The following is a 27729-nucleotide window of genomic DNA, read 5'->3' as shown; positions in this document are numbered from 1 at the left end:
TCCTATGCATCCGGCCTAGCCCTGTGTCCCAGTGTATATTACCAGTAAAGTTATTTACAACAAATTTACAACCTTAAAAGCAATTGCATTTACAGGCTATATACAGTGCAGTTTTATTATGCACTACATTTAACACGGACATTTTTCTTTCCTTTTCGCTTCCTCCCTAGCAATTTCCACTGTGTCCTTTTCATTATTTGAGAATATGTAATATATGTCTGGAGCCGATGTATTTTACAAATTTATGTATGCTAATGCATGCCTGACCGCTGAAGAAGACGGCACTTCTTTAACCTTTTATGGTTTCTTGATTCCAAAATTTTCGGGGATTGAGTATTTTCACTTCTTTTTCCCTTTGGATTTAAGGGTTTAGGGAGGACAAGGCCCTCAGTAGGGTATAATGCTGGCTTGCTCAACCAGGGTTTTGTGAAATCCTGAGGTTTCTTGATGGCCCTGGAAGGGTTTTCCAAATGGGTAAGAGTTAATTAATTTGTAATGTATTTTTTTTATTGTTAAACATTTATCGGGTGATATGACCATATATGTGACTATATATCTTGTGGCGCAGAGTGGTAAGGCAGCGGACATGCAGTCTGAAAGCTCTGCCCATGAGTTTGGGAGTTCAATCCCAGCAGCCGGCTCAAGGTTGACTCAGCCTTCCATCCTTCCAAGGTCAGTAAAATGAGTACCCAGCTTGCTGGGGGGTAAACGGTAATGACTGGGGAAGGCACTGGCAAACCACCCCGTATTGAGTCTGCCAAGAAAATGCTGGAGAGCGTCACCCCAAGGGTCAGACATGACTCTGTGCTTGCACAGGTGATACCTTTACCTTTATGACCATATATGGTCATGTCATCCTCCCCCCCCCTCCACAAGTGACCAATGATGGGCCTGGAGGGGTGGGAATGAGAGGGGCCCCAGGTGGGCGTGTCCACAGTTCTGCTTCCCAACCATACTCTGCATGATCGCACCACTTCTGGGGTCTTCCGAAGCCTGAAGAATGTTTCACAGGGGGTTCTCAATGGTAAAAAGTTGAGAAAGGCTGGCATCAAGCCACACAGCCCACCTTCCAATGTAGCCATGTTCACCAGGAGAAGTGCAATAAGGGCTTCCAGTAAAGAAACAAGTGATTTATGTAATCTGCAGATCAGTTCTGATTGCAGGAGATCTCCGGTCCTCAGCCTGGGGGCTCGCAACCTTAAGGGGGGAAGCTGGCCCACTGCTCTGAGAGCAGCCATTTTCTGCACAGATAACAGGACCACAATTTCTACTGGGGCATGAGGAGAGAGTCAGACGCTCCAGGCTCCAGGCTAACAGCCATTGGGCTGCATTTAAGCCAAAGATCCAACCCTGCGCTGACATTCCCAGGGTGGCCAGGCTGAGAAATTCCTGGAGATCTTGGGGGTGGGGTCTGGGAAGAGGGGGATTTTGGAGGAGGGACTTCAGCAAGGTAGGATGCTATATCGTTCACCTTCCACGCTGGCCATTTTGCTTTAGGGGAGCCATCATGGTGTACTGGTTACGAGCAGCGTCTTCAAATCTGGTGAGTTAATTCCCTGCTTCTCCAAATGCAGTGAGCTGGGTGACCTTGGGCTAGTCGCAGCCCTGTTGGAAGCTGTTCTCACAGAGCAGTCTCTCTCAGAGCTCTCTCAGCCCCACCTACCTCCCAAGGTGTGTGTTGAGAGGAGAGGAAAGGAAGGCAATTGTAAGACACTTGGAGACTCCTTTGGGCGGTAAAAAGCAGAGTATAAAAACCAACTCTTCTTCTTCTTCTCTTTGTTGTTGTTATGTGCGAAGTCGTGTCCGACCCATCGCAACCCCATGGACAATGATCCTCCAGGCCTTCCTGTCCTCTACCATTCCCCGGAGTCCATTTAAGTTTGCACCTACTGCTTCAGTGACTCCATCCAGCCACCTCATTCTCTGTCGTCCCCTTCTTCTTTTGCCCTCGATCGCTCCCAGCATTAGGCTCTTCTCCAGGGAGTCCTTCCTTCTCATGAGGTGGCCAAAATATTTGAGTTTCATCTTCAGGATCTGGCCTTCTAAAGAGCAGTCAGGGCTGATCTCCTCTAGGACTGACCGGTTTGTTCGCCTTGCAGTCCAAGGGACTCGCAAGAGTCTTCTCCAGCACCAGAGTTCAAAAGCCTCAATTCTTTGACGCTCGGCCTTCCTTATGGTCCAACGTTCGCAGCCATACATTGCAACTGGGAAGACCATAGCCTTGACTAAACGCACTTTTGTTGGCAGGGTGATGTCTCTGCTTTTTAGGATGCTGTCTAGATTTGCCATAGCTTTCCTCCCCAGGAGCAAGCGTCTTTTAATTTCTTTGCTGCAGTCCCCATCTGCAGTGATCTTGGAGCCCAGGAAAATAAAATCTGTCACTATCTCCATTTCTTCCCCATCTATGTGCCAGGAACTGAGAGGGCCGGATGCCATGATCTTTGTTTTCTTGATGTTGAGTTTCAAGCCAACTTTTGCACTCTCCTCCTTCACCCGCATCAACAGGCTCTTTAGTTCCTCTTCACTTTCTGCCATTAGAGTGGTATCATCTGCATATCTGAGGTTGTTGATATTTCTCCCTGCAATCTTGATCCCAATTTGTGACTCCTCTAATCCCGCATTTCTCATGATGTGCTCTGCATACAAGTTAAATAGGCAAGGCGACAGTATACAGCCTTGCCGAACTCCTTTCTCAATTTTGAACCAGTCAGTGATTCCATGTTCAGTTCTCACTGTTGCTTCTTGACCTGCATATAAATTTCTCAAGAGACAAATAAGATGCTCTGGTATTCCCATCTCTTTAAGAACTTGCCACAATTTGTTGTACTCCACACAATCAAAGGCTTTAGCATAGTCAATGAAGCAGAAGTAGACGTTCTTCTGGTACTCCCTAGCTTTCTCCATGATCCAGCGTATGTTGGCAATTTGATCTCTAGTTCCTCTGCCTCTTCGAAATCCTGCCTGTACTTCTGGAAGTTCTCGGTCCACATATTGCTGGAGCCTAGCTTGTAGGATTTTGAGCATAACTTTGCTAGCATGAGAAATTAGTGCAATGGTGCGGTAGTTTGAACATTCTTTGGCATTGCCCTTCTTTGGGATTGGAATGTAAACTGACCTTTTCCAATCCTGTGGCCATTGTTGAGTTTTCCAAATTTGCTGGCATATTGAGTGTAGCACTTTTACTGCATCGTCCTTTAAGATTTTGAATAGTTCAACTGGAATGCTGTCACTACCACTAGCTTTATTGTTGCTCAGACTTCCTAAGGCCCATTTGACTTCACATTCCAGGATGTCTGGCTCCAGGTCAGTAACTACCCCATTGTGGTCATCAGGGATGTTAAGCTCGCTCTTGTATAGTTCTTCTGTATAATTTTGCCACCTTTGTTTAATCTCTTCTGCTTCTGTGAGGTCCCTACCATTTTGGTCCCTTATCATACCCATCTTTGCATGAAACGTTCTCTTCATATCTCCAATTTTCTTGAAAAGATCTCTGGTCCTCCCGATTCTATTGTTTTCTTCTATTTGTTTGCACTGTTCATTTAAGAAGGAATTCTTATCTCTTCTAGCTTTTCTCTGGAATTCTGCATTCAATTGGGTGTATCTTTCTCTTTCTCCCTTGCCTTTCACTTCCCTTCTCTCCTTAGCTATTTGTAAAGCTTCCTCAGACAGCCATTTTGATTTCTTGCATTTCTTTTTCTTTGGGATGGTTTTAGTTGCTACCTCTTGTACAATGTTGCGAACCTCCGTCCATAGTTCTTCAGGCACTCTGTCTATCAGATCTAATTCCTTAAATCTATTTGTCACCTCCACTGTGTATTCGTCGGGGATATGATTTAGTTCATACCTGAGTGGCCTAGTGCTTTTCCCTACTTTCTTCAATTTAAGCCTAAATTTTGCAACAAGAAGCTCATGATCTGAACCACAATCAGCTCCTGGTCTTGTTTTTATTGACTGGATAGAACTTTTCCATCTTTGGCTGCAGAGCACATAGTCAATCTGATTTCTGTGTTGACCGTCTGGTGATGTCCATGTGTAGAGTCGTCTCTTGGGTTGCTGGAAAAGAGTGTTTGCTATGACCATTGTATTCTCTTGACAAAATTCTACCAGCCTGTGTCCTGCTTCATTTTGTACTCCAAGGCCAAACTTGCCTGTTATCCCGGTTATCTTTTGGCTTCCTACTTTAGCATTCCAATCCCCCATGATGATAAGCACATCATTTTTGGGCGTTGCTTCTAGAAGGTGTTGTAGGGCTTCATAGAACTGATCAACTTCATCCTCTTCAGCAGCAGTGGTTGGGGCGTAGACCTGGATCACTGTGATGTTGAAAGGTTTGCCTTGGATTCGAACTGAGATCATTCTGTCATTTTGGGGATTGTATCCCAAGACTGCTTTTCCTACTCTCTTATTGATTATGAAGGCTACTCCATTTCTTCTGTGAGATTCTTGTCCACAGTAGTATACCTGATGGTCATCTGAATTAAATTCACCCATTCCTGTCCATTTTAGTTCACTGATTCCTAAAATGTCGATGTTCAGTCTTCTCATTTCTTGTTTAACCACATCCAGCTTGCCTTGATTCATGGATCTGACGTTCCAGGTTCCTATGGAATAAAAATCTTTACAGCATCGGACTGTCTTTTCGCCACCAGTTACTTCCACAACTGAGCGTCCTTTCGGCTTTGGCCCAGCCGCTTCATTCATTCTGGTGCTACTCGTACTAGCCGTCTGCTCATCCCCAGTAGCATATTGGACACCTTCCGACCTGAGGGGCTCATCTTCCAGCGTCATATCGTTATGCCTATTGGGACTGTCCATAGAGTTTTCATGGCAAAGATACTGGAGTGGTTTGCCATTTCCTTCTCCAGTGGATCACCTTTTGTCAGAGCTCTCAGCTATGACCTGTCCGTCTTCGGTGGCCCTGCACGGTATAGCTCATAGCTTCACTGAACTACGCAAGCCCCCTTGCCACAACAAGGCAGCGATCCTTGAAGGGGGACTTCTTCTCTATCTCCTAGAGATAAAGTCATAACTACAAGTGATCTTGACCCACCAGGGTAGTCAAACTGCGGCCCTCCTGATGTCCTTGGACTACAATTCCCATGAGCCCCTGCCAGCATTCGCTGACAGGGGCTCATGGGAATTGTAGTCCATGGACATCGGGAGGGCCACAGTTTGACTACCCCTGGGCTAGAGGCTGCCAGCCCAGTTGTATGCTCATCCTTTGGTGACCATCCTTCAAAAGCTGTGCTAGGCACTACGTGATAGACTACGGCTTACATATACATTTTTCCAGTCTTTCTTCAGCCAGGCCTAAGTACAGATAACAGGATAATTTGATAACCAATCAAATCTTCCCCCCCCCCCCCCGACACACACACACAGAAACACTCCCATCTGTTGCATTGAGAGGAACATTTCTTTCTGCTTTCTCTAATGGGTTTTTCTCCTTGAGGGGAAAAATAAGGACGGTTTCTTATCTGAGATAAAAAGCAAGAAACAAACAATCAGTGAATGCAAGGAGGGGGAGGGAACACACCGAGAAGAAAAGAAAACCACCCCGAGAAAGAGAGAGAAGCGGAGAAAATAGAAGGCAAATCCGAGAGAAAAAAAAAATAATGAAGCTCCGAAGCAAAGTAAACAAGAGGCAGAAGGGGGAAAGAACAGATGGACCGGCAGGCAGAAGGTTGTTTTCTCTCTCCCTCTGTCTCATTCAACGAAAGGCACCCATTATCAGATTATCAGAAGCCTCTTGCAGCCCCGGAACAAGTAAGTTTGTCTGCCTGCGGGTGACCAAGATGCATTTGCTTTCTTAGATGCCAGACAGAAGCCCAGCAAAGGTGCCTAACTGGTATTCTCCTCTTGTCAAAGCTGGATGCCGAAACCCAAATACCTGTGGCCAGATCAGACCAGGAGCAAACACTCATTCCTAACACAGGATAGGGCTGGACCCTTATAATTGCTCTACTGAACTATGCATAAGCACCTTCTCGCTGCTGCAGAAACAAAACAATAGACATTACAAGATGGAGCTGGGGCAGAATGGGAGAAGACGGCACCAAAGGCAAGTGGGTTAAAGGTGATGCTGGATTCCAACTTTGTTCTGCTGTTTCAGACCCACACGGTGACCCACCTGAACTGGTCTGCAATTTACTTTGCTGGTTTGTTTATTTATCTTGCCCTTCCTCCAACAGATAGCCAGTGTGGCTGGAGTTCACCAGGGCCTGGAAGTTGAGCGAGGTCAGCACTAGGATGGGAGGCTACCCAGGAAGGTTGGAGTCGGTGTGCAGAGGAAGGCAAGGGCAACCCACCTCTGCTAACCTCTTGCATTGAACACCCAACTCAGGATGGTTGCGACTCTATGGCACATTCTCTCCCCTCCTCGCAAGGAGCTTGGCGGGAAAGCACATCAGATTCCCCATCTCAATTTTATTTCTTTATTTTAACAGAATCATAAAGTTGGAAGGAGGCATATGGGCTGCCTAGTCCCACCCTCTGTTCAATGCAAGATCAGCCTAAAGCATCCATAAGGATCTGTCCATCCACCGCTTGAAGACCACCAGTGAGAGGGAGCTCAACACCTCCTGAGGCAGCCGATTCCACTGCTGAATTACTCCGACTGTGAATTTTTTTCCTGCTATCTAGCTGATATTGTTCTACATATAGTTTAAAGCCATCACTGCGGGTCCTCTCCTCTGCAGCCAACAGGAATAGTTCCCTGCCCTCCTCCAAGTGACAACCTTTCTAATCTTTGACGAGAGAAATCATGTCCCCTCTCCACCTCCTCTTCTCCAGGCTGAACATTCCCAAGTCCCTCAGCCTTTCCTCATAGGGCTTGGTCCTCAGGCCCTGGATCATCCTCATCGTTCTCCTCTGCACCCTCTCAATTTTGTCGATGTCCTTTTATATGTTTATAATACCGCCTCTCCCTGGGATTCAAGGCAGTTTACAATAATAAGAAGCTTTTTCAGTTTAAAACAAAACTAAAATAGAGTCCAGCGACACCTTTAAGACCAAACAAGTTTTACTCAAGGTATAAGCTTTCGTTTGCATGATTGGTCCTAAAGGGTGTCTTATTGTTTCAGACCAACATGGCTACCCATCTGAAAATGAAAGGGTGAACCCTCTAATCCTTCCCCCCCCCCCACTTAGGAGATACTAGTCATTCTACCCCCTCCAAAGCTCCGGCCAACAGGCAGGGCTTCAAGCACCTTCAGAAGCTCCCCAATAGGGATGTCAGCCTCCAGGCGGAACCTGGGGATCCCCTGGAATTTCAGCATCTCCGGACTGCAGGGATCAGTTCCCCTGGAGAAAATGGCTGCTCTGGAGGGTGGACTCTGGCATTTTATCCCACTGAGGTCCTTGTCCTTCCCAGACTCCAACCCCAAATCTCCAGGAGTTTCCCCAACCTGGATCTGGCAGCCCTATCCCTATTCCCCACCGATGGCCAACCCTAATCTACAAGGAAAGGGCCTCTCACAACAACCCTGCCAGGTGGGATAATCAGAAAACCATCAGCAAACTTCGTGATGAATGTACAGAATACACATTTCAAACATATGCTTGTCATAGCCACTTTTAAGGTGCACTGTACATTGGGGGGGAGGGGGAGAATCACAGGTGTGCTCCTAAAATTACAATATGTGAACAGGCTATGGAAGCCTTATCCGGAGACCGCTGTACAGGCTCCCCAACCCCTACCTTATCTGAAGAAGTATATTTCAGCTACATTTATGGCTGCGAGATAACATTTTTATCCCCTGATAAAGAACAAAGTACAGCTTCATCAGTGAAGATTGGACATCGCTGCCAATAGCTGCTTACCATAACTATCATTCTTGCTAAATGTACTTCGGGCAGGACATAAACAGGAGATGTGTACAGCTCCTCATTTTACAAACGTGCCAACTAAGTAACTAACAGAATTCAATGTCCAGTAAGGCCTGATTCTTTCCCCTCGGACTTAGAATAATAGAACTGGAAAGCAAGTGAAGAAAGTCTGGGGCAATGTCTAAACTGGGCAGGTCAATGGGCAGCCCTTAAAGCAGGGGTAGTCAACCTGTGGTCCTCCAGATGTTCATGGACTACAATTCCCATGAGCCCCTGCCAGCAAACGCTGGCAGGGGCTCATGGGGATTGTAGTCCGTGAACATCTGGAGGACCACAGGTTGACTACCCCTGCCTTAAAGGAAAGATTCAAAGGGAGATAACAATGTGAGATTGCTGAACTTGAGTTCATTCACAAGTTCAAGACAGGATGTAGGATTCTTTGCTCACTTCAGAGGCTAATTTTCTGCCTCCCACCATTTCTCCTGTGCTGTAATCTAGCCGATTGTGTATTGGACCTTTTCATCCTGCGTTGCTTCTTTGCCACACCCTTCCTACTTCAAAGCCCGGATAGAAGGACTCTGAGAACTCCATTCCATCGGAAGAAGAGAGCTTTGACTCTCAAACGCTGCTCATGCCCCCCAAAATCTTGTTGGTCTCTAAAGTGCTTCTGGACTCCAGTTCAGTAATTCTGCTGCAGACTAGCACAGCTACCCTCCAAGAAAAAGAACAGAATTATGTAACAGGAAGCAAACAAATGCTCGTTGCATAATTCAGATCATTTTGCTGAAACAGCAAATCCAGGATGGTTGTCATTCATTGGGAGAAGCCATAGTGCAGGGGTGGTCAAACTGTGGCTCTCCAGATGTCCATGGACATCTGGAGAGCCACAGTTTGACCATCCCTGCCATAGCAAAGTCTGTACTTGCAATCAGCTCCCCCCCCCTTGTGAGCTCTCGATTATATTCTCTTGAGCAGCAGGTTTAGCTAAGCAGCTGCCAATCAAAGCAGGCACTTTTGGGTTACAGGAGGCCTCCCTGTTTTCACTCTGGGGCACATCTCTGTTCAGCTGCACTAGCTGTACTCACAGCCCCTGAGTCTTTTTAAAGTTTACGTCATCTTCACTTCTCCCCCCACAACATTAAGCAATCCCGGCATCGTGCACTTTCACACGTGCTGAGCAATGCACTTTCAATCTGCTGAAACAATGCACTTTAGCAGTCCTTTGCAAGTGGGCTGTTCCACTGCACACAGTAAAATACAGTGTCAAAGTATGTTGAAAGCAGACTGAAAGTGCTGCTTGCATGAAGGTGAAGATTGCCATGGCATTCTTATAGGACTGGCTGAGGCCATCCAGTCCACTGTACCTGCCCCCGTGTTCAGGGTCAGAGTTAATTCAGAGCACATCCTAACGCCACCCTGACAACTTTGCAATGCCTAGCCACAGCCACACCAAACCCCACTTACCCAAACATGGAAAGGAGACAACCAGGACTTCTGTCAAAGGCCCCGACAGTCACACCAACTTTGATCACACAAAAGCCATGACTCCATTTGCTTGCATTCCCAAAGTTGTTGAGGATGTTTCAAGATGCTTCTTTGGTCACAGTTGGCACCAAAATATACCCAGAAAGGAGAAGCTTGTCTCTTTCCCAGCCGGAAGGAAGGAAGGAAGGAAGGAATTCCCCCAGCAGTTCAGAGCAAAGCAGCAAAAACCTTTAGCCTCCATCTTGTTCCCTACTGAGGCTTAGGCCAGTAAGAGCCCAGCCCATTAAAAGGAGGAGGAAGCAGAGACAGGTGTGCCAGGACAGAGTTAATAAAGAGCCACCAATCAGGTGTAATGGGGGAAGAGGGCCAATAGGAGTCAAGGGAAGTTAAGGGGCAGGAAGGGGGAGTGTATGAAAAGGCCAGGAAGTAGGAAGAGTGGATGATTTTTGCTGCTAAGAAGGTCTGGCCAGGTGTGGAAGAAGAGTTGGTTCTTATATGCTGCTTTTCTCTACCCTTCCTCTCCCCACAACAGACACCCTGTGAGGGAGGTGAGGCTGAGAGAGCCCTGATATCAATATGATCAGAGTCCTGTGGCACAGGACCAACAAAGACCAACAAAGATTTATTCAGGGTGTGAGCTTTCGAGTGCAAGACTAAGAACTCCCTTCGTGACAGTGGGAATATATAGCAAAAATTAATTCTGTTACATTAGCAGACTGTGTCACACAACCAATGATAATCAACATGGTCATTGGCCAATAAGATTTCAGCATATCAAAAATTAATCTGCAATACTCTACCCGCCCAATCGTAATATAAAATGCAGTCTTCCAAATTACTGGGTGGCACTCCCTTTCCAAATGCAGCACTCTAGAAAAATGTAGCAACAGTTGGGAAAGTCTATGTTTTGCCTAGAAGGGCTGGGGACATTCTTGGCTCTGACACTCTTTCTAAGCCCAAGAGAAACTATATATACCGATTTAGTTCCCTACCTCCAGAAATAGATGCAACAAGCCAACACATTTGCTCAAGTTTATGCAATTTACACATTATGTATAGACTCTGGGACCATCTAGTTTCCCTAAGTACATAAACAAACTGGAACTCTCACAGAGTGTTTTCTTTCCACCAGAATTTTCCCTCCTGTTCACTCAAGTGGGTAGCCTGAGGCTACGTAAAACCACAGGCATATGCTGTTTTCTTGAGGATTTGATGGAGCTGGTCTACTTTTTAGAATTCCTGCTCTCTCTTTTGGTTTTTAAGTAAGCCACTAGACCAGGAGTGGCCAAACGGTGACTCTCCAGATGTCCATGGACTACAAGTACCATGAGCCCCTGCCATCATGAGTAAGCCTCCAGATCAGGAGTGTCCAAACGGTAGTTCCCCAGGTGTCCATGGTCTACAATTATCATGAGCCCCTGCCATCATGAGTAAACCTATAGACCAGGGATAGTCAAACTGTAGCCCTCCAGATGTCCATGGACTACAATTCCCATGAGCCCCTGCCAGCAAATGCTGGCAGGGGCTCATGGGAATTGTAGTCCATGGACATCTGGAGGGCCACAGTTTGACTACCCCTGCTCTAGACCAACGGTTCTCAACCGCTCTAAGTTGGCAACCCCAACTGCGGCGGTGGTGGGGGCTACAGTGGGGGTGGTGGGTACACCAGTTGAGATGGACCAGTTGCCTGAATCAGTACAAGGCTGCTTCATATCTCCTTCCAACTACAAAACAGTGTTCCGGAGACAGATTATAACTTAGCGTCATATCATTCAGGACAGGACTCTCCTGTGTCACTTAACCCATGGTTCCCAAATACCAGACTAGCAAACCCATAAAGTCCTATTAGCTTTCAACGCATGATGCCAATAGCACATACCAAGCCCTGAGGTTTTCCACACAGGGAAAGGCATCTTGGTGTACTGGTTAAGAGCAGCAGCCTCTAATCTGGAGAGTCGGGTTTGATTCCCTGCTCTTCCACATGCAGCCAGCCGGGTGGCTTTGGGTTAGTCACAGTCCTGTTAGAGCTGTTCTCTCTGAGCAGTCCTGTCAGACGTTCTCAGTCTCACCTGCCTCACAGGGTGTCTGTTGTGGGGAGAGGAAAGGGAAGGTGATTGTAAGCTGCTTTGAGACTCTTTTGGGTAGTGAAAAGTGGGGTGTAAAAACCAACTCTCCTTCTTCCTTTTCATTTCTAGGCATTGAGTCTGGTTGTACAGTTTCCAGTCTTGCACACCAAGCAGCCATCCCTTTGGCTAAGATTACTCGCAGTCCCTCCGCCAGGCCTTTTCCACCTGGCCAGCATTTCACAGAGGGGCCCTCCTCATCCCTTCTGCCTGGCATTGCTCACAGCATCCCTCTCACTGCCGGCCCCTATCCCTTTGCATGAGTCCCAGCCGGCAATACAGTTTCATGTGGCATAAATGCGATGACTGTGTCCCCGTCATCTGTTCTCGATGCCGTATTAGCTGAGACCACTGGGCAAGACAGCATGACCTTGTTTGCTCACATGGCCAGTTGATTGAGATAATTGGATAAACAGGACCACTCTTTTCATAGGGTTATCTTGACTTGGAACGAACACAATGAACGCGGACAACAAGGATTTCCAGATAATGGGACGCTATTGTCCTCAGACGTCTAAATAGGCAGTCTGAATCTGTCACCTAGTTCTGCAGACTCATATTTGCAATGGAAATTTTGAAAAACAATGCAGGCAACAGCTGATAAAACTCAGAAATCCAAGAGCTGCTTTGGCGAGGAGTTCAAATTGACTGCCTACTAAAGCCTCAAACTTGTTTTCAGTGAATCTAGATCAGAAATGTCCTTTGGGTGTTTACCGAAAATTCGCAGGCTATTTGATATAGTCTATCAGACTATGTCACAGTCTATATGATAGACTGTGATATAGTCTGATAGTCTATTTGATATATATCAGACTATTTGATAGGGGGTGGCAGGTTACAGTGGATGAGCGATAGGGTTGTGAGCAGGGGTAGTCAAGCATTTGCTGGCAGGAGGTCATGGGAATTGTAGTCCATGAACATCTGGAGGACCACAGGTTGACTACCACTGAACTAGATGACCCAGGAGGTCCTTTCCAACTCTATGAGTCTATGATTCTATGATATCTTCCTTTGATAGCTGATGGTATTTCTTATTTGCTAAATTACAGTTGGTATGTGACAGCTGGTGATGTTTTACGTGACAGAATTTAAAAACTGACCTGCAGTGGTATTTCACACCCAACTCTTAACATGCAATGGTATGTAGCATTCAACATGAAAATGAAATTGCATTTCTGTTGTTTGTGAAAACTAATCAGGACAGCCGCTCTAAAGCAGTGATACTTCAAGTTCTGGGGTGAGAAGTCACATCTATAATGCAAACTCAGTTTTTGAATTCAGAATTTCACACTCAAGAATGAAGCTAGAAATTTCAATTACTTTTGTGTAAATATTCTCTTTGGTTATGTAGTGCCTTTTATATGGAGGTAGTGTGGAATCTGAGTTTTCAATGGGTTCATCCCAGGGCACTGTTGTAATGTTTAAAAGTTCACCACCACATGAGCACAGCCAATAGCATCTCACCACCTAATTACTACATGGCGAGAATCAGTACCAACAATTAGATGGTATAGATTCCCATAGCCTTGCCCCTTTAAATGTCAAAGTTATACCATGGAAAGAATTCAAGAGAAAGCAACTAACATACAGTTAGTATCAATATATCTGATTCTCAACTGGGCTTTGCGGGTAGTTAAATCCAGATATAGGAGCCATGAAAACACAAACAGATCTTTCTGTGGACCTAAGAAAAGCCCAAAGCTTGCAGGAAAAAAAACCTGAAATATATTTTTAAAACTTGGAGGGTTAACCCCCCTCCCCCCATAATAGAAGCAGGGCCTTTAAGAAATTAATACCTTATTGAGAGAACTCAGGTTGCCAGGCAACCAGAACAATATTACCAGCTTTCAAAACATGGCTTTTGGCAGGAAAAGGCAGGGCAGAGGGCCCTTCCAGGCCTACTTTGGCTTCCTGGTTCACCTGTGCTACCCTCCTAGAAGGAAGAGACATCACAGCCAGGTGGCTTGACACCTGGGCCCAGTTACAACCTCCACACAACTTGGATAGGCTCTGCAATAACTACCACAAAACTCACTTGAGTGTCTTGCTACCACACAACTTTTGCAGACTTTTCTCAGGGAAAATCCTCCAGAGTAGAGGAAGGAAAATTGAAAGCCAGTGTGGAATGGTGGTTAGAGTGTCATACTAGGATCTATGAAACCCAGGTTTAAATCTCCACTCTACTGCAGAAGCTGATTGGGTGATCTTAAGCCAGACACATATTCTTTCAACCTAACCCACCTCGCAGGGTTGTTGTGAGAAAATAGAATAACAGTATACGCTGCCTTCAGTCCTCAGTGGGGAGAAAAATAGGATATAAATGAATTAAAAAATTAAGCTGAAGACTGGGAGGGGCAGATAAAAGAAAAGTTAGTTGATGAGCAGGAAGGGGGAAAGGAAGCAGAGAAAGGAGAGAAAGGATGAGGCTTGCAGGAGGGGATAAAAAGGAAATTGTGTACAGGGGGGGGGGGGGAATGAAGTGATACCAAGAAGTTCTTATGAGGTCCTCTCTTATAAGTTCCACAGGGCCCTTGTTAATCAAGGCGTTGCAATGCCCTTCATAGCTCCCTGTCCATGGTCCTGAAAGGCTTTGCAGTCAGGGTGCCACAACCAGAATCAGGAATCTAGCCAGCCAATCCAGGATGCAGACAAACATGCTAACTGAGGAAATTGAACTGCTACCATTCCTTACAGCAAATCTCCCTGGCTTGAGTTCTAAATACAAGGCCCCCAAGTGCCATCAGCGTCTCCAAGGACAAGGACAGAAGGAAACCTGTCCTGCATTTTTTTTACTGCCACCATGATCATCAATGAACCTGTGAAACCGCTAGGCCTTCTCAGAATCCAAGATCAAAATCTTGCAGGGCCATTGGGCAGACTGAGGTCATCAGCCCCCATCCATCCCAAGGTTAGTGATGGTAGAAAGGGAATCTTTCCCCCTTTTCTTTACTGCCGAGCTTGGATTGTTTTCGCATAGATCAATTGTTAGTGGTTTTTATGAGTTTTTACTGGGGTTCTAGGTATTGGGGTTTTTATGTATTGGGGTTTTATACTGTAAGCCACCGCAAGTCCTTGTGGGAAAGGCGGAATAGAAATATAAAGATGAATGAATGAATGAATGAATAACATTCATTATGTTTGTTCATTGCTGTGCAATAAAGAAATCTTTTATAACATGACTAATAATCCATAATGTTTACCCAAATATTCAGTGCCGGCTGAAAATAGGGGGTTGTACGTGTGTGTGTGTGTGTGTGTGTGAGTGTGCGTCTATGTGTTTGAGAGAGAAAGACTGTGATAGCTTTGTCTCCCAGAAATCCCGGTGCACAACGAAGTAATGCTTGAGAGTTTTATTTAAGAAGTGTGGAAGACAGCCCCTCTGCAAAGAATGCCTCTCTGAAATTTACATAATTGGGTGACCTGGGCTCATCACAGCCCTGATAGTGCTGTTTTGACCAAGCAGTCCTGTCAGAGCTCTCTCAGCCTCACTTGCTTCACAGGAGGTCTGTTGTGGGAAGAATAAGGGAAGGCAATTCACCTGCTTCCATGGAAGTTTGCTGAGTAACCCTGGGCCAGTCACTAACTCTCTGTCTATCCTACCCTCCAGACCTGTGCTTAGGGTAACATGGAAATAGGAAGGATAACATAAGACACTTGAGGTCCACGCTGGGCAGAAAGGCCACCACCCTTTGGAATGGCTCACCTGAGGGCTGTTCGGAAGGCCCCTGAGCTTCTACCACTTTGCAGAATGTACAAAACAGAAATGCTCTGGAGGCCTCTAATAAAAAAGGGTGAGAACTGAATTATAACGGAGTGCCTCCGGAGGCTGTTTCTATAGGAGACAGGAGAAAAGGTCAGGAGACCAGCAGCTCTTTAAAGGCTAACAAAATTTGTGGCAGGGATAATCTTCCATGAGTCTCTGCTCACGTCTTCAGAGACCGCTAAAATGTGAGTACACCTGTCCTCTATTCTGGAAAGTGGAGTAATTTCAGACGCTGAACAACATTAGCAGATGGATGACAATAACAGGCAAATGACAATAGCAGATGAACTACAATAGCAGGAAAATGGCAATAGCAGGTGAATGACAATAGCAGGTGAATGACAGTAGCAGGAGAATGGCAGTAGCAGGTGAATGACAATAGCAGGTGAATGACAGTAGCAGGAGAATGGCAATAGCAGGTGAATGACAATAGCAGGTGAATGACAGTAGCAGGAAAATGGCAATAGCAGGTGAATGACAGTAGCAGGAAAATGGCAATAGCAGGTGAATGACAGTAGCAGGCATGATTTGACTAGGTGTGATAGGCAGAGGAGGAGCAGGTGTGGAGGACTCAACACTGGTAATGAGACAGGAAACCTAGGTCTCAGTTCAGTCCCCTTTTTACTACAGTTCAATGTAATAAAAAGGGTAACCTTTGTAACCATTTTTTCCATATATGTCAAACTTTAGGTGGTTTTGTTGACTTTGACCATCTTTTCCCTTCACAGACGGCTTGATTGTCTTGGACAAGCTTTTGCTGTGGTGGTGGTAGTGATTTGTCTGTATTGCTTTCCAGTTCTTGCATCCTAGCCCCTCTGGTTGTTTTCTTATTACAGATTTCAGCCATTTGTCTATTATTTTTGTCATATCTCATAATCTGCCTCGGCTGTCAGTGAGAAAGGCAGGCTATGCGTGCTAGGAGGAAGAGGCAGAAGACGAGGAGGAAATAAAAGTAAAAAAAAAAGAATGAATAAAAATGAAATACATTTAAAACACAAGGCCTGCCTTTCAACATAGTTTCCGAGGCTATTAAACCATCGGAAGTTCATCAGAAGACACTCTAAGCAGACGGTACAGCATCAATAAAATCCTGATAAACAACAAAGCACATGGATCCCATAAAACCTGCTCAAAATGAAGAATCTTCACATCCCACATGAAAGCAGCCATGCCTCTGGAGCTGGTGGAATGCGTCCAACCATCCATTCTCCAAAGCAACGTCCACCAGCCAAAGCAACATTCCTTCAACTTAAGATGTTCTTCCTACAGTGGAAGAGTCCCTTAGGCAGAGAAAGACTCCTTAGGATAGAACAGCCTTTTTCAAACCTTTAACCATGAAGGATCCCCTGAAATTTCAGGCTTGTTCAGAACCAGACCGGAAGGCTGGCTAAGTTCATGAAGGCAGGATCTAAGGAAAAGGCTGGGGATCCCCTGGGTTTCCAATCTCATGGTTGGAAATCCTTGGGCTAGAGAAAGGCTTCAAACTTTGCTTGGAGGGATGATAAGATCCACTCCTTGCAACCGACCAAGACTGGGGACCACGATTGCCTCTTTCTCTCTCTCTCTCTCTCTCTCTCTCTCTCAAGCAGTGATCACCACCCCAAGAGATTTTCTGTGCTAAATTTTAAATGGGTGAGAAAGCTACATTTGGGATAATGCTGGCTCCAGGCCATAAGGGAGAGTAGGCCATTGTGTCTTTGTGAAGTGCAATCTAGTTGCAGTCAACTTAGGGCGACCCTGTAGGGAAGCCTTTCTCAACTTTTCTTCCATTGAGAAACCCCTGAAACATTCTTCAGGCTTCGAGAAATCTCAGAAGTGGTACGGTGGTGCAGAATATGGTTGGGAAGCAGAGCTGTGGACAAGCCCACCTGGGGCCCCTCCCCTTCCCAGGACAATACATGGTCATATCACCTGATAAATGTTTAACACATTTGAAAAAAATACATTAAAATGAATTAACTCCCAGCGATTTGGAAAACCCTTCCAGGGCCGTCAAGAAACTATTCTGTCGTGTGCTCATATATTATGAGAGGCACAAATGAGGCCTTCATCTCTTCTCCCCCCATCCAGGACCAACACAGCAACCCAGCCAAGCTCCTTTTACTAGCCACCTGCAAGAACTACAAGAGAAGCAGCAGGAACCTTCTGCAAAGGACTCAGTGTAGGACTGCCCAGTTAAATTCATTCTATCCTAAATGCATGCATGCCCTTGCAAAAGTTCACCTTGTCGCCTGATTTGTTTCTGTCATTAACATCCGGCTCAGCATGAGGGTCAGGCCTGTTGATGAGAATGCCTTATTTTTCTAGTTTCATAATACTTGTCCAGATTTCATTGGGAGACTGATTGCCACAAATTGGAAGAATGCGGGAAGAGTTTCGGGGGATAACTGGCTAAATCAGCTAAAGCAGTTTATTGGGGGGAGGAAATTAACTCACAATATTAAAGTAATTAAAGGGGGGGAAAGAAGGGAGATTACAATATAATTTGGCTTGATCTGATGAATTATCGGAAGAATGTTTTGGACTGTGAGATGTGCAGAATGTTGATGTATTAGGCCCCTGAGAGTAGAGATGAAGGACATGAGTTGTCATTGCAAGATTAGGGAAAAGTAATAATCAATGGAAATAGCTAATTGAAGTTTCAGGGCCGCGGTTTTGTGTATTGTTTGTTTTATGGTTCTCTGTATGTTGTCATATTTCTGTGTTTTAAAAAATTAAATTTAAAAAAGTGTGTGTGTGTGTGTTTGAGTGTGTGTGTGAGTGTGTGTGTGAGTGTGTGTGTGTGTGTGAAGCACTGTCAAGCCACAGCCATGGCCTCTCTCCGCATAACAATCTTGGACCTCCTTAGTGATCTCACATCCAAGTACTAACCAGGGATGACCCAGTTTAGTTTCTGAGATTGTTTGGGCCAATTGTGCAGTCTTAATCACAGCTATACTTTTTGACTCCAAAAATTATACATTTGGACTGACAGTTAGCCAGTCCCAGTTCTCCCAGAGCTCTCTCAGCCCCACCTGCCTCACAGGGTGTCTGCGGGGAGAGGAAGGGAAGGCGATTGTAAGCTTCTTTGAGACCCCATGAGGCCTGCTGGGTGACCCTGGCCCAGTCACAGTTCTCTTAGAACTCTCTAAGCCCCACTTGCCTCATAATGCATCTGTTGTGGGGAAAGGAAGGAAAGACAATTATAAGCCTCTTTGAGAACCATGAGGCCTGCTGGGCAACCTTTTGCCAGTCACAGTTCCCTCAGAACTCCCTCGGCTCCACCTGTCTCACAAAGTACCCGTTGTGTGGAGAAGAAGGGAGGGCAGTTGTAAACCTCTTTGAGACCCATGAGGCCTGCTAGGTAACCTAGCGTCATTCACCGTTCCCTCAGAACTCTCTCCGCCCCACCTACCTCACAAGGTGCCCATTGTGTGGAGAGGAAGGGAAGGCGATTGTAAACCTCTTTGAGACCCATGAGCCCTGCTGGGTAACCTTTCGCCAGATACAGTTCCCTCACAACTCGTTCAGCCTGACCTGCCTCACAAGGTGCATGTTGTGTGGAGAGGAAGGGCAGTCAACTGTAAGCTGTTTTCAGGTTCCTTGAGGAGTAGAGCAGGGCATCAACACCTACTCTTTTTCTTCTATAAAGTACTTTTGTTTATCCCAGTTTACTGTCCCGCAATGTCAGCATCACACCCCTTTTGTTCCAGATCCACAGCCAGGCTCACGAAGTCGCTTTTGCCCCAGCAGTCGGCATCCCTCCCCCTCGGCGATTCCTTGGGCCGCAAAAGGCAACCTTCAATTATGCAAACTAACAACGTCTCGTCCGTGTTAAACCAGCCGCCCCGCAACGTTTAACATCGGCTCTCCCAGGCCAGCCATGAGCCACGAGCCACGTTTTGTGTATTATTACACTCAACTTCTCTATTTCAATCGGGCCACCTGTCGACCCTCGGGGCTGCCGGGAAAACCTTCAAGGCGGCAGAGTTCGAACCCACCTCAGGAGTTTATTTCCTCCCTGTTCTAATTCCATCCTAAAAGGGTCTTGAGGGAAGGGGAGGGAAGGAGCGGTTGCTTAGCATTCTGAGATACAGCGCGGGGGCAGACACGATCCTCCGTGCAGTGGGGAATAACTCAGAGAAGTTGCCTCATCAAGGTGGTTATTCCCTCTGCTTGTTTTCTGCTAGATGCTAATTTGGCAACCATTAGCATGGAGGGGGAAGAGAGGAGGAAACCAAAGATTCCAGAAAAACTGACCTTATTTTTTTTTCCTCCTTTTCTGCCTTTGGGGGAAGCGGGGGCGGGTGGCGACCGACGCTTTGTGAGGTTCTTACACAATACCAATCGGGATGACAGAATTCCACCCTGCTTCTGTTTCCTCCCTCCTCCCCTCACTACAAAATTATTATGTGCATCTTTCTCCCCCATGCACACGCAGCCTTCTCATTTGGGAAGCCAGAGCTGCGTTTTGCCCTCTCCCCCTTCACAGGCAGCAGGGACAATGAACAATCCTCGGCGTGAGATGCTGACATTCGCTCTCTCTTGACGGAGGAAAAAAACTAGTCACCAGCACTAGGCTCACAGTGCAAAAGTCCTTTTGTTTGCCACTTAGGGAAAATACCTGAGAAGAGCATCATGATGAAGATGCCGCTATCTGCATTGAAAGTGCCATCATGTTGCTGACAATTTATAGGATTTTTCAACATTCAGCAATGGTTTGCCATGGCCTCCCTCTGCGTAGTGCCCCTGTTGTTGCTTCGTGGTCTCCCATCCAAATACTCAGCAGGACCAGCCCTGCTTAGCTTCTGAGATCTGACAAGATCAAGCTATCCTCCATACAGAAGAGTCGGGTTTTATATCCTGCTTTTCACTGCCCGAAGGAGTCTCAAAGCTGCCTACAATTGCCTTCCCGTCCTCCCCCCACAACAGACTCCCTGTGAGGTAGGTGAGGCTGAGAGAGCCCTAACAGGACTGCTCTGTGAGAACAGCACTAACAGGGCTGTGATTAACCCTCGGTTACCCAGCTGGCTGCATGTGGAGGAGTGGAGAATCAAACCCGGCTTGCCAAATCAGAAGCCATGGCAGGTCAACTGATCGCAATCTTCGACACAGTAACAAATATCAGGGGGAGGAGAGCCAAGTCTCTGCCCCAAGGAGCTTCCAATCTACACTTCTACAGTGGAGGGAGAGGTAATAGAGAGGAATAAGCCAGTGTATTGGGGAAGGAATTCATGCAAAGGCAGTCAAAGACAGGTAAACTTCTTTTCAGCTGAGATCATAGGAACAGCCCTGCTCCATCAGCCCAAAGGTCTATCTAGTCCACCATCCTGTTTCTCAGAATAGACAACCAGGTGTTGATGGGAAGAAGAAGAGACAGAGAGCTGTTTTTTGTACCCCCCCAAGGGGTATTTACTCCTCTCTCCACAACAATAAAACAAAACGCCTTGAATAAATCTTTGTTGGTCTTAACGGTGCCCCTGTTTTGTTGTGCTGCTTCAGACCAACACTTGAATCTCTCCACAACAGACACCCTGTGAGGTAGGTGAGCCTGAGAAGAGCCCTGAAAGAACTGGGACTGGCCCAAGGTCACCCAGCTGGCTGCATGTGGAGGAGCAGGGAATCAAACCCGGCTCTCCAGATTACAAGCCACCACTCTTCACCACTATTCCAAGCTGGCTTCCACCACAGTTTCACGTGGTCTTCTACTCACTGAATGCGGCACACGGAGGCTGGTGCAGCATTCATGAAGACGGCAGCTCAAACCTCTCTCTAAGCTCCAGGAAGCTCACAAAGGAGTGAAGGGAGAGGCTACCTTCAGCACAGCAGAGATACCTCCCCAGGGCACTCTGCAACACATAGATGCAAGGGGAGGGGAATCACAAATGTGGGATGTGACTGGCGGCACAACACACACAGCAGCCTACCCTCAGCTCTGCTACAAGGCAAATATTTAGATATCCTTTATGCTCACCGTTTGTCTTCTTGCCAATGGAACAAGGTCGAAAGGATCGATCACGTGTTACTTCCCTTTTCATTTTACAAGGAAATTCATCCCAAGGGGCTGTGGCTTGGTGGCAAAGCTTTTGCTTGACATGCAGAAGGTCCCAAGTTCAATCCCTGGCATCTCCGATTTAAAAGGACGAGGCAGGCTTAAGTAATGGGAAAAACCTCTGCCTGACACCCTGGAGAACTGCTGCCCGTTTGAGTAGGCAGTTCTGATTCAGCATAAGGAAGCTTCATGGGTTCATGCTGGGGGAAAGGGCCAGGCTTTCTCAACCACTGTTTCATGAAACCCTGGGGTTTCTTGATGACCCTGGAAGGGTTTCCTGAATAGCTGGGAGTTAATTTAATTGTAATGCATTTTTAAAAATTTGTTAAACATTTATTCTATGGCATGATCATAATATGGTCGTGTTGGCCCCCTCCCAAAATGGCCAATGATGGGCCTGGAGGGGGTGGGGAGGGGAGGGGCCCTGGGTGGGCATGTCCACAGCTCTGCTTCCCAATTATATTCTGCGTGATTGAGCCACTTCTGGGGTTTCTCAAAGCCTGAAGAATATTTCAGGAGTTTCTCACTGGTAAAAAAGTTGAGAAAGGCTGGTCTAGGCCTATCCAGTAAATTTTATATTTCCATTCTTCTTGCAGGGGGCCTTACTGAACTCACTCTTAAGGTAGCCTGATATTGCATTTGGGCTCAGTCAGGAAGGAAGTGAGTGTGTGAGTCTTTTTCTGAAGCACCTTGTATTACAAAAAGTAGGGTTCAATGAGGTTAAGAGCATGACGAAGTGGTTAAGATCAGTGGCCTCTAGCCAGAAGAGCCGAGTTCGATTCCCTACTTCTCCTCATTTACATGCAGCCAGCTGGGTGACATTGGGTCACAGTTCTCTCAGAGCTCTCTCAGCCCCACCTACTTCACAGGGTGTCTGTTGTAGGGAGTGGAGAGGAAAGTGATTGTATGCCACATTGAGACACATGAGGCCTGCTTACTTTGGGCCAGTCACAGTTCTCTCAGAACTCTCTCGGCCCCACTTACCTCACAGGGTGTCTGTTGTGGGGAGTGGAGGGGAAAGTGATTGTACGCCATGTTGAGACATATGAACCCTGCTGACCTTGGGCCAGTCACAGTTCTCTCAGAGCTCTCTTGATCCCACCTACCTCACAGGGTGTCTATTGTGGGGAATGGAAAGGAAAGTGATTGAATACCAAGTTGAGACACGTGAGGCCTCCTCACCTTGTGCCAATCACAGTTCTCTCAGAGCTCTCTCAGCTCCACCTACCTCACAGGGTGTCTGTTGTGGAGAGAGGAAGGGTAGGCAATTATCGGCCATTTTGGGACTGATTCAGATAGGGGAAAGCAGGGTAGAAAAACCAACTCTTCTTCATTTGTTTGTAACCTGTCCTGTTATGTTGCCATTGGCTGATCTTGAATCAGAATTAATGCAATAACTATTTGACCAAGCCAGCTGCACAGATACCCTGGGTCCAAGAGGGTGTGAATGCCTCTCTCTAGACAAACTTTCCCACCTATGGAGGTATCTAGCAGAGCTTCTGTTCTCTGTCCCAACCCTTCCTCACCAGCTAATATCTCCAGCCCTTGGTCACACGTTCCCTTTTTACATTGCATAGAAATGCATTCATGGCACATGGGGGGATTGGGGGCTTTACTTTTGCAGGTTCTCTTTCTGGCTGCAAGTCTATCTCGTCACAGCTCGGCCAGAGTCTGGGGAAGCTACCGGCATTGCTTGCCCCTCTGTACAAGGTGTCCTCATTTCGAGAAGAGCAGGAAGGCTTTTCCATCTGGGCAAGCGGATTCCACCCTGCTGAGCAGCTAACAACTTGGGCTTAAGGACGGACTTCGGCGCTGAACAAAGCGAGGGTGAGAGAGACCCAGAACTATGCCGGAGCAAGTTCACCAACAACGGCACCGTGATGTTGCTGCAAGGCTATCGCACTGCTGTCCCTGTAAAAACAGGCCAGCGCAAAAGGGAGAGGGCTCTGTTGCTATGCCATCCCCCCTGATGCGGAGAACCAGTGTGGCATAATGGTTAAAGTATCAGACTAGGATTAGAAAATCCAGGTTCAAATCCCCTCTTGGGTGACCTTGGACCCATCATGTGACTGTCAGGCCGATGGAGGCAGGCCATAGCAAACCACCTCCAAATGCCCCTTGCTTGGCAGCCAGTCAGTCCTAGGATCTCCTAGCTATGCTGCGCCGTGAGATAAATAATAAATAAATATATAAATCCCTGACGCAGTTAGGTGGAAGCAAATCCTATCAATGAGATTTACCATGACCTCCATGATTACGAGACAGACTAATCCAAACCCAAGCTGGTTTTAAGTGGGATGCAATCTAAGAACATACCTGAGCAGGTGAAAGGGAAAGGAACAGGAGCTGGGCAAGAGCTCTGGTGTGCAGCAGAGCTTTCCAGCGGATCGGGTCCAGAGCGGACGAAAGGCCCTTGCATTCACCTAGCCGGCCGAAGGCTTCATAGATTCCCCAGCGATTAGGTTCAGGGGCAGGGGGCAGAACGACACACCAGACACGAAGATCAGAAAGTCAATGCGGCGGCAGATTAGTTTAATCCCGAGCCGATAAAGTCCGAAGAGCACCTCCTTTACCGAGCCAACCTCTCTGCCCTGCACTTCACAGGCCTTCAAAGCTGGCTGGTTCCCAAATGAGATCATGATAAAGAGAGGCCTTCAAGTGGTCCTTGAGACGAGAGTGCCTACATATCAATGCATCAAGATGAGCCGTCTCAGATTTCGGCACTTTTGCTACCAAACGGACTGCGTTTGCCATTTGCGTGCGGCACGGCGGCATCCGCGGCTTCTGAGGAAATATCGCCTCAGCCTCCTGCAAAGCTTTACATCCCAGCCCCACGTTACTCTCTACCAGCTCCCACCCACGGCTCTTTAAGGCAGAACTGGCCCGTTTTCTGCCCCAAATTATCATTCCATCCAAGCCCGAGGAGGCTGTGGGTCAGATGAGCAATGTGTTTCTATATTAAACTGCTAAAGCGTTCGGGGTTTAGTATATAGCAGTGAAGCAAACAGCATTTCGACGACATGGAGATATCCTACCCACAGATCATTGCTTTGGAAAAAATAAGCCCCTCTTCCTCCCTTCTGCCACTCCCCTCCCCCCCAAAAAAAGATCCAAACTTGGATATTATTAGCCAATAAGCTGCAGGCAAATATTCCGCACAGTATATCAGATCTTTTCAAGTCAGAGTGCATAAATGATGAGAAAGCATGGTGGGCAATGCATTTGTGCACAGTTGGCTTTGGCCACGCTACAGAATGAAGAGAGGTGGCTATTTTAGTCCTGGTAAGCAGAGAGAGCTCCAGGGATTGCTCTCTCTCCCTCTGTGACAGCCGACCCCAGCAGACAGAACACTTCTCCGTTTAGGCATGCTCTTCCCCCCACCCCCTCGCTATTTGAAGAAAGAAGGAAAAGCTCATTCAGCTAGAGCAAAACACTGAAATAAAACCAACGCTCGCAAGAGCTAAATTCAGAGGAGGCCACCAAAGATACCCCAAAAAACATCCAACCCGTGGTCTCTAATATCAGTGTGCCGTGGCTAAGAACCATGAACTGTAATCTGGAGAACCCGGTTTGATCCCCACGGTTTGAAAGCAAGAGAAAGCTCCCCCAGCGAGGAGATATTCAGAGGCGTGCTTTGAAACCGACACCTCATTCTGCCCGATGACGTACGTGGGGACTTAGAACGAGATGAAAGGGAAATTCTTGCCAATAATACATTGGCAACACGGGGCACATTGCAGGAACACACTAGGATCACAGGATTTCATTATCTGCCAAAGAAAAGAATTGGTCCCCACAATTCTTCCGTGACATCCATAGCATTTGCATCTGCATCACGCCGTTCTGCTCTGCTCCACGGACTTTGAATTTGTCGCCATGCCTAGCAAAGACCCTACAGCTTCTCTGGAGAGAAGGGGGGCTAGATCCTTAGAGCACGGACTCCTTGGCATCGTATTTACTACGTTCAGTAAGGAACGTTGAGACTTTGGATAACGGGCTGCTAGGACCGACAGACCGGTCCTTGCCTGGCAAAGTATATATTTTTGGAAAATCTATGCATACAACTACTGCCATTTATTTTATACTCTCAGTTAAGGATAAGTGGCATGCTGGTTTCTTAGCCACAAATTTACGCAGCCTTCCCATTTTCACCCAAAGACTCAAGAAAGAAGACATCCTGGTTGGACAACAAGGAGGGAGAAAGCGTTTCTCTCCTCTCAGAAAACACTAGCAGGCCTTAGCTTTCTTTTAAGCAAGATTCCACAATGTAAACTCTGCTTCCGTATCCTTGGTACCCATAAGTATTTTTTCCCAACTTGTGCATCTCTCCTGTACTATCGCTCTTCGAGCTTCCATCACCCACGGAGGCATGCAAAGAAGGTAATGGAATCTCGGGTCTCCACAAACACCCGGGGAAAGGCCAGTGAGAGATCTCTAGTTAAGAGTGTTTACAAAGCAACTAACCATTTCAGGCTCCTTGGGAGGGGGGAGGGAACTCCCCCCCCCAATTCCCCATTTGCCACTTTACAAGATCCACGGCAGTAGATCTTGCCTGCACCTTCCGCAAGCCATACACCTCCCCAAGGAAAGCATGGCTGTGCTGGGCAGAAGTGTTGGAGAAGAAATGCTTTAAAATAATGAAGGGGTTCCCCACTTGGGAAGATGAGACGGTCTATGAACTCCATCACAAATGCAAAAGCCACAAAACGGCATTCGAGGCTCGGCGTAGTACGCATCCGTCACTCTTTCATACTGCACCTTTAACAGAGAGGGAAATCCTAGCTGTGTAACAGTCATAGCGGGGACTACATTTCAAACAGAGCCGCACAGACCCGAATTCAAGCCCCAAGCCGGCAGTCAGCCCTTCCCAACCCCTATGTGTCGTCCCCCACCCCACCCCGCCGACAGCCTCGAGCTGGACCCAGACGGGTTTTTTAGGGACCCTGCACACCCCGCAGGGCATGCCTTTTGAAAGGGAAGGCAGGTCCTGGAGCAGGCTGTGATTTTGGAAACCAAGCATGGCTACAGGATAGCCAGTGGGGGGGATGCCTGTGGGCTGAGCAGCCTTGGGGTCTCCCCTCCCTCCCACTCCCTGGCTTGAGCAGAAGGCGGCCCGGGGAGGGCATGTCTTGGGTGGGGTGGGCGGGGGTTCCTTCTCTCCCCCTCCCCAACCGCGGGCGCCCAGGGGACTTACTCCGGTCTCCGGCTCAAGACGCCTTTGCCGAGGGCCGGGGGGGTCTTGTGCTGGAGGAGGGCCAGGCAGCAGCCCTTGTCGCGGCCGTCCTTCTCGGCGGGGTGCTGGTGAGCAGCGGGCGGCGGGCGGCCAACGCTGGGGCCCGCCGGCGCCGGCTTGCTGGGCGGCTGTTGCGCCGGGAGCTGTTGGGGGTGCTGGAGCGGCTCGGCCTGGGGCTGGGGCTGGGGCTGGGGCGGCGGAGGCGGCGGCTGGGGCGGCTGGCTGGGCGGCGGGGCGGCGGCGGCGGGGGCCCTCTGCGGCGGCGGCGGCGGGGGCTGCTGAGGCGGCTGGGGCGGCTGGCTGGGCGTCGGGGGCGCGGCGTCCGGGAGCGCGTACTGGCGGCGGAGGCTGCGGTTCTCGTGGCTCAGCTCGTCCAGGCGCCGCTCCAGCTCGTCGATGCGCTGGCGCTGGGTGTGGATGAGGCTCTGCTGGTTCTGCACGATGGCCGTCAGCTCCTTCAGGTAGAGCACGGCGCGCACCGGGTTCTCCAGCAGGCTCTCCATGCCCCGCGGCCGGGCCCGGGCGCCCGCCTGGCCCTCGCCCTGGGAGACGCCGGACCGAGGAGGCGGCAGGCGGCAGGCGGCAGGCGGCAGGCGGCAGGCGGCAGGCGGCAGGCGGCAGGCGGCGAGGCTCCTTCGCGCGCCCTGCCCGGCTCCCTCCTCGCAGGGACTCTCGCGCGCAGGGCGGGCGGGCGGCGGGCGCCAGCCTCTCGGCCGCCGCGTCAGGCTCCGGAGGGGCGGGGAATCCAGAAGCACCGCCCCCTTCCAGGCAGAGCCCGCCCCCTCCGCCGCTCCCGAGGCCCCCGCCCTCGCCGGAGAGAGGGGGAGGTCCCGGGGAGGGGTCGCCTCGGCCTGCAGAAGGTCTCTCCAGAAGCGCCCAAGCGGAGCCCAGGAGGGCCTGGAAGCGCAGCCACATTCACCCGGGGGGCGGGTCCAAGCTGGCCCGAGTCCGAACTGCCTCCTTCAGGGGCGTCACAGCAGGCCAGGCTATAGAGGGGTCACTTCAGCCGGTGGAGGAATTTACTCCCTCTGGGCCTCGCCTGCCACGTAGAGCTCGGTCAAGAGCAGCAACTTCTAAGCTGGAGAACTGGACGCGACTCTCTGCCCCTCATGCAAGCCAGCTGGTCGAGGTTGGTCCAGTCACGGTTCTCTGAGAGCTGTTCTCACGGAGCAGTTCTGTCAGAGCCACATCTGCCTCACAGGGTGTCTCTTGTAGGGAAAGGTGTTTGAAAGTGGCTTTGAGGCTCCTTTGGGTAATGTAAAACCCA

At 48.3% G+C, this 27729-nt stretch overlaps 1 protein-coding gene across 8 annotated transcripts in view; it reads right to left on the bottom strand.

Annotated features, from left to right (window-relative positions):
- The window catches only part of IQSEC3 (IQ motif and Sec7 domain ArfGEF 3), a 174661-nt gene extending 147493 nt beyond the window's left edge, over nucleotides 1–27168 (bottom strand). For 7 of the 8 annotated variants that reach the window (XM_077339969.1, XM_077339967.1, XM_077339968.1 and 4 more), the window contains exon 1: nucleotides 26424–27168. In XM_077339969.1, coding sequence (XP_077196084.1) covers nucleotides 26424–26965 — 542 coding nt within the window. In that variant the 5' untranslated portion in view covers nucleotides 26966–27168. The remainder of the gene's footprint in view (nucleotides 1–26423) is intronic. The other variant, XM_077339974.1, reaches the window with a different exon arrangement.
- Nucleotides 27169–27729: the final 561 nt, after the last annotated feature.

Source organism: Paroedura picta, chromosome 5 (genome assembly GCF_049243985.1).
Source record: "Paroedura picta isolate Pp20150507F chromosome 5, Ppicta_v3.0, whole genome shotgun sequence".
Lineage (NCBI taxonomy): Eukaryota > Metazoa > Chordata > Lepidosauria > Squamata > Gekkonidae > Paroedura > Paroedura picta.
Note: the sequence above shows the minus strand (reverse complement) of the source record. Positions and strands in the feature narration are given on the sequence as shown.